The sequence below is a fragment of the Lepidochelys kempii genome, chromosome 22 (genome assembly GCF_965140265.1).
Source record: "Lepidochelys kempii isolate rLepKem1 chromosome 22, rLepKem1.hap2, whole genome shotgun sequence".
Classification (NCBI taxonomy): Eukaryota; Metazoa; Chordata; order Testudines; family Cheloniidae; genus Lepidochelys; species Lepidochelys kempii.
Genome location: NC_133277.1, coordinates 14276446 through 14287949, shown reverse-complemented (window position 1 = coordinate 14287949; position 11504 = coordinate 14276446). Strand labels below are relative to the sequence as shown.

The 11504-nt window shown below is 40.8% G+C and overlaps 1 protein-coding gene across 4 annotated transcripts in view; it reads right to left on the bottom strand.

Moving 5' to 3' along the window:
- Positions 1–572: 572 nt before the first annotated feature.
- The window catches only part of LAYN (layilin), a 30886-nt gene continuing 19954 nt past the window's right edge, over positions 573–11504 (bottom strand). For all 4 annotated transcript variants that reach the window (XM_073320685.1, XM_073320683.1, XM_073320684.1 and 1 more), the window contains 3 exons: positions 10491–10593; positions 7136–8567; positions 573–3461 (listed from right to left, as the gene is read on the bottom strand). In XM_073320685.1, the coding sequence (XP_073176786.1) occupies positions 8207–8567; positions 10491–10593 (464 nt within the window). In that variant the 3' untranslated portion in view covers positions 573–3461; positions 7136–8206. The remainder of the gene's footprint in view (positions 3462–7135; positions 8568–10490; positions 10594–11504) is intronic.

Here is an 11504-nt window from a genome sequence, read left to right as displayed (position 1 = left end):
AGCTGCAGGGAAACCCTTGGCAAGTGCAGACTATTAAATAGCTCTTACCTAAGATACACTGAAAAGAGCAGGCTGGAGCTCTGTTTTAGACCAGAGCCTAACTATATCCACCGGCCAACACTTTGCGGATTATGGTAGGTGGTACTTCCTGCCTGCTCTATAGTCCAGATTCTTCTGTGTTTAGAAGACAGGAACTCAATTAGGCAAAGCTCTTGTGGCAGACAGCAGGACACTGATGCAGACTTTACACTGAAATCTATGGATGGAAAGTGTTGTATGAGAGCGAGGTGGTATTATTACCACCGGTATAGAATGGCAGGCCTTTGCCTTAATGGCATTTACCTTTTTTTTAAAATTCAATTTTGAAAAGGACAAACAAGAGCCAAATAAATAAGCATCACTTGCTGTACACAGTGTTGGACACCAAAATTACTCAACCAAACCACATATTGAGTCAAATACTCTTCCAAATCCTTATGTAACAGCTTATCTTCAATAAGCTTCCAAGATGTTCTAAAGGTCTGTGTGGAGAATTAAAATATTAAGTAATTATTTGGCCCCCATTACCATAGTTTCTGAGCATCTCATATTCTTTAATGTATTTATCCTCACAACACCCCTGTGAGGTAGGGCAGTGCTATTATCCCCATTGTACAGATGGGGAATGGAGAGACAGAGAAGCTAAGTAACATGCTCAAGGTCAGAGTGTGACAGAGTACGGAACTGAACCCAGGTGTCCCAAGTCCCAGGATACCATCCTAAACACTGGACCATCCTTCCTCTCCTTTAAAATAGACACCAAGTATCCTGCACTCTGCTATTCAACACTCCCAGTTCATCATCAGACCAGTGAGATATGTTCAGGCAAAATCCCAGTTTTAGGAAACAAGCCCCATTTGGGAGCAACTCCAGAATCAGACTGAAAGTAGTGTAAGTGTAGACAATACAAAATGCTGTGGGATCTCTCAGGAACTGGACACATTCAACGTGAGAACATTAAAACAAGCGTGTTAACCTTCCATGACAGGACATCAGAGCATGCAGGAACAGATAGATCACAACTGTCTAATCCCAAACCGGTGCAGCCAGCTCTCTGGATAAACTTGGACAAGAATAGACATAATAGCTCCCAGCAGGCAGCTATGCATTTCAGAATCCAACCCAATGAACATATTCACAGCAGAAGTGTTACTGGCAGGACAAAACAGGTACAAGCATTCTCTAAACAGGTTCTTAGAAGACACACTGCTATTTGTCAAGACCACATTTACTCCTTCCACAGCTACAGAATTTACCTCAAAATCCAGCCCTTGCTGCAAAATTGTGAGCCAAAACCCAAGCTTACACTGAAAAAAGAACGTCTCACGCTCTTAGGGCGTTAGTCTGTATTCGCAAAAAGAAAAGGAATACTTGTGGCACCTTAGAGACTAACCAATTTATTTGAGCATAATAATTCATCCGATGAAGTGAGCTGTAGCTCACGAAAGCTCATGCTCAAATAAATTGGTTAGTCTCTAAGGTGCCACAAGTACTCCTTTTCTTTTTGCTCTTAGGGTGGTGTCCAACACTTTCCAAATGTGAACCAAATGCAAACCAATGCAAGATTATCTGCCTGAGTTTGCAGACAGCCTGAAGCAATAGCTTAGGAGTGAATTGTCCCCCAATTCATTTCAATGGGGTGTTAACCTTACATATTAATGATGCAAATTTCAGCGTCAACATTAATATATTTCACAGATTATCCTCATTTTTGCATCCAGTTAGTGTGCTTATCTCACAAACCCAAGCTTCCTCTCACATCTTCCTAAATGCGTATGACACTGCTATAACGTCCAGCTTCCCCCTGTGAGCTCATAAAGACTAGCCAGGCATTTAAAAAAACCCAAAAAACAAAACCCCCACCACACATTCTGATCATACAGACCATGAAATGTAAGGCCAGCAGAAAATAAATGGCATTTAATATTCAAAAGCAAAGGGAAACCTGCCATGAGTGTATTCATTTTTGTATCCAGTTAAATATGAATCTCCATTTTTACACTTATCTGAAGCCAGAGCTCCAGTCTGCTGCACTGAACAGTGCAGCAACCTTGCCACATGATTTATATCAAGCTTCCTGTGGAGCACACAAAACCTTGATTACTGTAATCCCGACATTCAAAGGACTGCATATAAACAAGCACAACACAGGCATTAGAAAGCTCTAATGATCATCAAGTTAATAGTAAACCCAAAGTCATCAGTACTGCTCTCTCCCGAGTTCAGATTCTGAGTCCACTCCTCCCCACCACATCTTGCTCAAGAGCTTGTCAGCATCCCAAAACAGATACAGCTAGGCTTGCAGTTCTGAATAGTTTAGCATGGTAAAGCTTTGTTGGTAGAAATGAGGTTGTTTGGGAAATGCCTCTCTCTTGGCTTACCAAGGTGGGTGAGGTAATATCTTTTATTGGGACAACATCTGTTGGTGAGACACACAAGCTTTCGAGTCAACAGCTCACACTTGTGTAACAGAACTTGCATCAGGACTGAAACCAGCTTGTTGTCATTATGGTGTAAGTCAGATTTAACTGTGTCAGTTGTCAGATACATAGGAAAGGAGAGTACTTCCTTGGTCACTTTTTGATTCACAGCTTCCTCCCTACAATCCCTCAAATGCCTTTTCGATGTGTGACAAGGGGCTCTTCGGTAGTATTAAAGTACAAAGTTATAGGAATCCATTTCTCAAAGAATAACGCCCATTGGCAGATCCACACAGTTTGTACATTGTCCATCTTGGTTTTGGTCCTTTCTAGGAAAGACTGTGTGTAGTGTTCAAACTCATTTCAGGTGGCTCAAGGCAACTCTGGGCACCTCTCCATGCAGTCAGGAGCCAGACAAGTACAGTACAAAGAAATTGCCAGTCACACACTTATTTCAGTCTCCTTTCCACATTATCTGTGATATCAAACATTATCCTCTCAGGTAGAAAAGAGATTAAACGGGCTAAAATGCTGGAGAGAAGGGGCAAGAAAGATGTCCAGATGCTCACCTTCGTTTCCAATATATAATCCCAATTCTTTGATTAGGGGGCTGTCTTAAATGTTGTATTGTGCCTCAAAAGCTTTAAAAACATACCAGTTGTTAAGTAAGATAGGTTCAGTTCATCTCACAGCCCATGTCTTAGGCTTCACATGGTAACAAAAGTCTCATACTTATGTATCAACAGCTCAAAAAATTAATTGTAATCTTAATGCATTCACTAATCGATAAAGCATGAACTTAATTCAACCACAGAGCTGTCGGCACATCCCTTACAATCATGCTGTTGCTCCAGTCTAAATACTTGTGGGTTATTGAGGATTTGGATACAAACTCCAGCGGAGGGTCACTTGCATAGACGTTTGGCAGGTTCCCTCATACCATCTCCATGGCTTTGGTGCATCTGCACTTCTCCTAGCTGCTTAGAAACTCTATTAAATGTGCTACAAATAAAGAGAAACAGACAGTGATAGGGATATGAAGCTGAGTGTGCAAACACCTCTCCCACCAACTCAGGACTAAAACAAACAGTGAATTTGTTCCCATAAGTGAATGACATTGTCTCACGTCACTCACATGCTCCCAGCTTTCATTATCAGACTGGCTAATTCTGGTTTCATCTTAGTTCATATTTAGTTGTATACCAATATGCCACATTAGCATAACTAAAAAGAGATCTTGGGTCAGATTCTCAGTTACACTACAGCCATGTAAAGGAGCATTAAAACGAGTGCAACTGTAACTTATGTCCACTTTAAGGCTGCTTTATACAGCCATGGTGGTGTAAGTGGGCTTCAGCGTAAATGAGAATCCAGTCTTCAATCTCTGATGGGAGGAACTATCGTTGATCATCTACCAATGACCATGTAACAGATGCCTTCTACACTAAGTTGCAAAAGGTACTCAACCAGGTGCATGCTTACGTCGTCATTCTGGTTATGGGTGATATAAATGACAACTTGGGATACAAGCACTGAATGTGCAAATATGGCACTGAGAGGCAGATGGACAACGGTGAAAAATTTACTTAGCTGTGTAATAAGTATAACCTGTGCACCTGGGGTTCACTTTTCCCTCGTCACAGGAAACACAAACTAACATAGAAGTCAAATGACTGAATTACTGAGGAACAAGTGAAACACATTGCTGCTGGATACACAAAACAACCGCTGATATTGGAAGCAACTACCATCTTGTCACCAAAATAGAATAAAGCTAAAAAGACACGCTAATAAGAAAAGAAATGGAATTTGATGTGAAGAAACTGTCGGATCTGGGAATCAGGAGAGACTTTAAAATCCAGCTCTCCAACAGATTCCAAGAATGGTGAGTAATGAATGTGATAAAGAGCAACAATGGACTCGCTTTAGAGGTGTATGCTGGGAAGCTGCCAGAACTTCTCTTGGACCAAGAGGATCAATCAAGGAAAGAAGAGCAGATACAGCCATTCACGTGGAAATTGACTAAAAAAGTAAGGCTTAAAAAAAAGAGGAAAGGACAGACGACATGACAAAAAACACATGCTGCAATGGGGATCTGTAGAGAAAGAGAAAGAAGTAAAGAAAATTGTATTGGAAAGGTAAGAGAATGGTTTGACAAAAAAAGCGAGAGAAACACCTGTGAGAGGCCACTAAGAAACCATTCCAGCTATGCAAGCAGTGATCATCCTGGTTCCAGAGTCACAATGGTTCACAAGAGCCAAAGATGGAAGATTGTTAACAGTGGAAGCAAAACAAATGGAATGATGGCAAGAACATTTTAATGAAATTCTTAGCCAACCACAGCCAATAACTCCAAATCAATGCACATGTAGAAGAAAGTGAAGAATTAAATATCTCTCTGCTAGAAATTTCAGAAGCAGAAATAGAGGAAGCAATTAAGTAGCTTAAAAATGGCAAAACACCTGGTCAAGAGAAGATCACTGCTGACATGTTTCACATGGGGAGGAAGTGGTACTACATGAATTACATAAACTTTTAAAAATAATTTAGGGTTAGGGAATTCTGCCCAGAGAAGTGGAAGAAAGATATGATCTGTAAATTACCAAAGCAGGAAACCAACAACTGGTGAGGAATAACACTGCTTTAAGTACACAGAAGTGTGTTGTCTAGTGTACGACTGAACAGAATCAAACTGGTCACAGATGAAAAACTGCACGCTAAGCGAGCAGACTTTAGACCAAAACGACCACAAAGGCTTTAGACCATGTCTTTGCTTTGAGATGAATGATTAAGAAACGGCTTGCTTACCAGAGAAGATTAGTCTTAAATTTAATGATATTTCACCAAAGCTTTCACTGCATTCAGAGTCGCTATGGAAGATCTTGTGACAATATGAGCCTCTTAGATAGTATGACGGGCTAAGATGCTGTATATGAAGGTTCAAAATGCAGTGTAAGGACAGGAAGTGGAGAGACGAATTGGTTTGATACCACCACTGGGGTGCGACAGAGATGCATCTTATCACCTGTCCTCTTCTGCATCTGATAGATTACGCAATGTGAAAAGCAAAAAAGGAAGACATAGGAATTATATGGAATAGAGGAAAACTTGCAACATCTCAACTTTCCAGATGACATTGCTCTGCTGAACACAAATGATGAGGCTATGAAAAAGACTACCACCACCAATGTCAAACGTGAGGCTGCCAAAGTAGAATTAAGAATCTGCCAAAAGAAAACAAAAGTCAACATCACTGAAAGAGGAGTCAGCAATGATGATGCATAAGTGATTGATAGTGCAGAATATGGCATCATTAATGAGTCTTTACATCTTGGAAGTACAACTAGTACTGATGCTCTATACCATAAGGAGATGGAAGCAAGAACTGGAAAGGCAAATGAAGCTTTCTGAGGCTGGCAAATATCTGAGGGGGAATAAGGAGATTCCCACAAGAACCAAGAGAAAGCTATGCAATGCCATTGGGATGCCCACATTGTTATATGCTTCTAAAACTTGGCAGATGCTAGAAATTCATAACAGGAAACTTAATGCATTGCATCAGAAATGCCTGAGAAGAATTTTTGGAATTCGCTAGGGGGATGAAGTAACCATCACGGGTGTGTTACAAAGGACTGACCAGCAGACTGTAGCAACAATGATTTGAGAAAGAAGGCTGAAGTGCTTTGGACATGTTGTACAGATGTCAAAAAACTGTATTCCTGCACAAGCTCTTGATTGGATACCACTTGGTGGAAGACAGAAAGGAGATGGACAACAAATGAGATAAGAAAATCATGGAGAAAGATGCCACTGTCATGAAGCCAGACTATAATGGAGCAAGAAACAGGTCATTAGACAGTTGGAGGTGGAAAGATGGGATTGTCTCAGTGTCACAAGGCATGAGAGCATCTAATAAATAATAGATGCCATACATACAGATGACTTGAACAGTTTCATTTTAAAGTTAAGGCTGCAGCCCTCTTTCCTTGACCACATAAAATTCTGTCGGATCAAATGGCTACCTGTGGATATTAAATGTTAAGTTTACACTTTAAAGTAAAGTCAAGATCATAAAACTGTGACAACTGAGCCTTCATTAAGTCTAGGTAGGAGGCAGAGGACAAATCCAGAATCAGTAGATATTCTAACTGGGAGAGAGATGTTGGTGGAACAACTTCAACATGAGGACAGCATATGATTGAAGATGTGAGAATAGGGAAACTTTGTACTAATAATCAGTACAGAAAGGGAAAGGAAAGGGAATACAACCAGTACAAAGCCTATTTGGAGGAATTAAGAAATCCGTTAACTAAGGTGTGATTAGAATTAAAAATTCACAGTGTGGGAAAAGGCTGGCAACTCGTAAGGCACCAAATTAAGGCACAGAAGCCACAATTCTTCCAACCCCCTTCAGAAAATGCAGGGAGACAAGCAGCATCCAATATGGTTACATGAAGAGCTTCTCAAAAACAAAGTTTAAAAAAAGCAGACCGACATCAGTCCCTCTCATTTGAGAGGCAAATCCATGTTCTATGCACTACCCTATCCAGACATTACGTCTCCCCTGGCGTTGGGGTAGCTGATGTCCCTGTGGCAATGAGTCAACAGAGCTTTTATTGTAACTGATGATAGCAATATGTTACTTGACACGTCAAAATTACATTTTTAATCCTCACCTTCTTTAGTAATCTCATCCATGCTGAGATTAGCAACATGTAATCAGTCTGCAGTCAGAGGAGCCATTGTAGCAATCTTCATAGCATCCGGTACAGCTCACGAGCATGAGAGGGGGAAAAAAAATCTACGTCCGTCAGTAACAGGCTATTTACTTTATAATAATGTAACCAGTGTTTAACTTGCCACTGAGGGCAAATAAGCATAACTCTGGATAGCAAAACCATCACAGAAGCCCATCAGATTGCAGCAACTTCTGAGGCCATTTCTCAACGCTTTGCAATGGCCATTTCTCCCCTACACAACACTGAGAAGGTGCTGCTTGTGTCACTGTTTTGCCATTCTCTTGCCTGGAGGATAAGTGAGGCAAAATTATCCGCCATACAACACCAACACAGCTGCTGAGATTTTTGAAATCTTTGGCTATCTGGTTCTTAAAAAAAAAAAAATTAAATGAATGAGATAATTTAAGGGCAGTCTCTGAGACACCCTGCATGGCTAGCGGGACTAAGAAGGAGGGAAAGGCACATGGGCTACACTGCCAGTCCCTAATGAAGTGCCTGACTGGCAACATTACAAACCAGATGGTGAGGGAATCCATGTAACTAAACATGGTTTGAGATGGAAACAAATGACCAACCTGCCACCATTCTCTGGTGCAGTTAGGAGAAAGCAAGGATGGCTGGCTTACAACTTAAAAACATCCATGTGAATGAGGTCAGTTAACAAAAATGAAATAATTTGGACTGATTTTTAGTTGCAAAGATGTAGAAATATTTTGATGTCTGTAGCTCAGGAAATATTGTAGTTCCAACAGAAAAAAAAGAACCAAGACCAAGAAAGATCATTCTCAGTATTGAACAGGGGTTTGAAGCAAGGCAAGCTAAATACATTCTGTTGTGTTCAACTGTTTAAAACAACATAGCCTTAAAAAAAAAATGAGCACAGAGGCAATCTGAAACCACTATGCACGGCCACACACTATTTTTGTGTTCACTGTTAAATATGGTGCGTGGGGGACTACTCGTGTTTTTATCTGCTGCATCACCCACATCCAGGTGTTTCCAGTTTCCTTAATATCCATATATTTCGTTTTCCACCCAGGCCGACTCCTTGCTTTGTCCCATCTGATCACTGCACAGCTCATAGATCTCATTGGTCACAAAGCCACTTTCAGGACTAGCTAATGTCACAAAACCGCTCCCTGAAGTATTCAGCGCCACGTTGTCGTAATCTCCGGAGAAGTTGTCAGACGTGTGGTCTCCGGAAGGGGTGCGGAAGGAAGAATTCTTAATATCTGGCCTGGTCCCAGCCAGATCTGCCTCCATTTGTTTTTTAATTACATTGTAAATCTCCAGATTGGGACTGTTCCTCCTGTGGGGGGAGATCCAGGCATCTTGCTCCTTTGGACTCGCCTCCATGTGCTCTCGTTTCCTTAAGTGAGGAAGAGGAGATAAGGAATTCCTTGTGTGTTCTTTTTCATAAGCACAGTCTGACATTGCATCTCCCTTAACAAGAAGCCTAATGACAGCATTTTTGGAAAATGGCCATTAATAGCCTAGATTCAGAAACATGTACTTTAATTATTATTTGTAGTTGGACACATGAATGCAACATTACTGGTGTTGTCATGCCATAGCATTTCACTACTGTACTACACTTGTGCGACATACTAATCCTGACTTCAAATTAGGGGAGCAACAGAGAATGAGATCTCTGGGGAATCAGCTTGCAGCCCTCATAAAATGGTATCCTATTCTGGATCCACACCTGTCCGACCAACAGGCAGGAGGACTGCGGCCCACATTAGCCCATCTGGTGCCTATAGGTATTATAGCAGCTGGGTGCTGGCCAGGGTGCTGAAGTGTTTGCACTGTAATTGTTCATCTTCTCATTCCTCCAAACAAACAAACAGAGAACATGTAGGAAGTCTCGAGTGGTCTGACCTGGCAATGAGCCTGAATGCCACGTACTCCTCCTCCAGAGCATTTAAATGATCTCACACTTGTATAACAGCAGCTTCATTCATGTTTACAGAGCCATTTAAGAGCCATGAATAATAGGAGCTATACAAACAAACTATTGCTCCCGCCTCTGTCTCCTTTTCCCACTCCCAACTTTGCTACTTCTATCATGCTGCCCTTACACTTAAAACAATCTCCCAGTTAGTGTCTGGCAAGCACTCTCCTTCTCCTCCTCCCTTCTGCTTTTGCTCCAAAGCCAATATCTTTTCACTGCGTCAGCAGACAGGTATTTGAATCAGGGTCTTTTCCGGTGCAGTGACGCGATTGCGGGTCCAATGTCAGCGTTCCAGCGGCCCCCCTGGCAGTGCTGGTGCAGGTTGTGCCCACACGTGCATCCTGACAACTTCCATCTACCCTGACTGGCCGGGATCATCTCTGGGGCTCAAAAGGAAGTTTGGTTTCCACCGTTCATTCACTCCTTAGCATCTGCTGAAGGCGCCAACATGAGTACTAACTACCCTGGTTTTAGTCATGTGAGCTCACCTGTGCATTAGGAACATGGCATTTTACATACGCCAACAAACACTCAGATGGCAACTTTCATTCACTACCAACTTGGCCCTACATTCAAACTAGTGAACTAGATTCCCCTGTTTCTAATCAAACAATTGATTGGCATCAACTCTTCGAGGACAGGGGCCGAGTCAATACAATTACAGTAAAAATTATACTATTAGATACATTAGGCCTCTTGTGTCACCAGTTATTACTTCAATACTAGAGTAGCTGTTGTCATCTCATTCAGGGATGCAGCTGAGAAAACAGTGGGAGTCTTCTTTGGAGTCCTCAACCTAGTTTCTAAAAATGTTTTAATTTAAACACAATCCTAATCATGATTTAAAGGTAAGCTATGCTGATGGTAGAGTTAGACTGTCTGCATGTATGGGAAAGTGAGGAGGAGAGCTGGGAAAACAAAAGGTTAAAAGGACAAAACATTAGAAAATTTGACCCAGCACTATTTGGTACTTTTGGAGGGGAGTTCCCAATCTGTCAGATTTATTAAAAGGGAAAAGAAGATTCAATGCAAAACTAACACTTCAAATCAATCACCTTATTTTATGCTATTCCACAATTACTGTATGATTTTGATCACAATTAATAAAATAGCATAACATGGTTTATTAAAAAACTTACTCTACACAATGTCTGTCACTTCAACATGCATATATTGCTCTTTAGAAATGTACTAGACAGGACATATATACTCCAATTCTCTCTAGTGCATTTTATGGGGTTCAGTTGAAAATTCTGAAACTAATTAACCCTGGAGCTAAAGGATTCTTCAGTGTGACGAGATACAAAGGTTCACTCTTTGCACAATCATGCCACTTGCCTCTTTGCAAAAAGCCAAAAACAGAAGATGGCTGTAACGACCATCAGGAGAAGGAGCAGAGGGATGCTGGGAATTAAGATGTAGGCAAGACTCAAAACAGGTTCTGGGGGAGAAAAATATGAAATTCCAACTTTTATCCATTTAAAAATTTATTTTGCATGCACAAATTATTCCTGTGAAAGGTAGTACTGCCAAATAATAATAATAAAAGGTTTTCTTCAGCCCTATTTGTAATGTATTAGCAGCTACCCCACTCTCAGTGCCAATACTTCAAGTACAGAATAATCCTCTAGCTCAGCAGACCAGACCAAACTGTGCTCTTGAGTCTCCTAGTTTGGGGATCTCTATATAGTAACCCTAATTTTCCCCATCCTCCATGGATATAGGAATTCCCCGACTGGATCAAACTAGTGGATACTGGACTAGAAGGACCAATCTCCAATCATGGCCAGTACAATAAATTCCTCAGGATGAGGGTGTGGGATAACCTGCATTTCGGTAGGATTTGTCTGACAAAATATAAGAGAAATGGCAGGGTCTAAACAAAAAAATGTTACTTTCCTAACATTTATTTGACATTTTCTCAATCTATTCATGTGAAAGTAATAATGGAATAAGCTAATGAGATGTGTTGTCTTTTGAAAGGCTTATAAACAACCATCATAAGAATTCTGGAGTGGGAATTATTTAATGGTACATTTAGTGGTACATTTCCTCCTCCCTATCTTCATTTGATTTCTTTCCTCACACAGATAAAGGCATGGGGACTATGCAAGTCCCTTTATCTATGCAAGGAAAGAAGTCAGTGTGGTAACAACAATTTAATATCTTTGACATTTCAAATGTGCATCATTGAAATGCAAGGCTGTTAATTCAAAATAGTGTTTTCACATCTGACTTAGCTGGTACAGCTAAATCACTTGACAGCCAAAACAACCAATTTAGTTTTGTAGTTGTAAAGATTCAGAGCAAAACTATTAAACATTACCTATTGTGGTAAGGCACCTTCTCAGT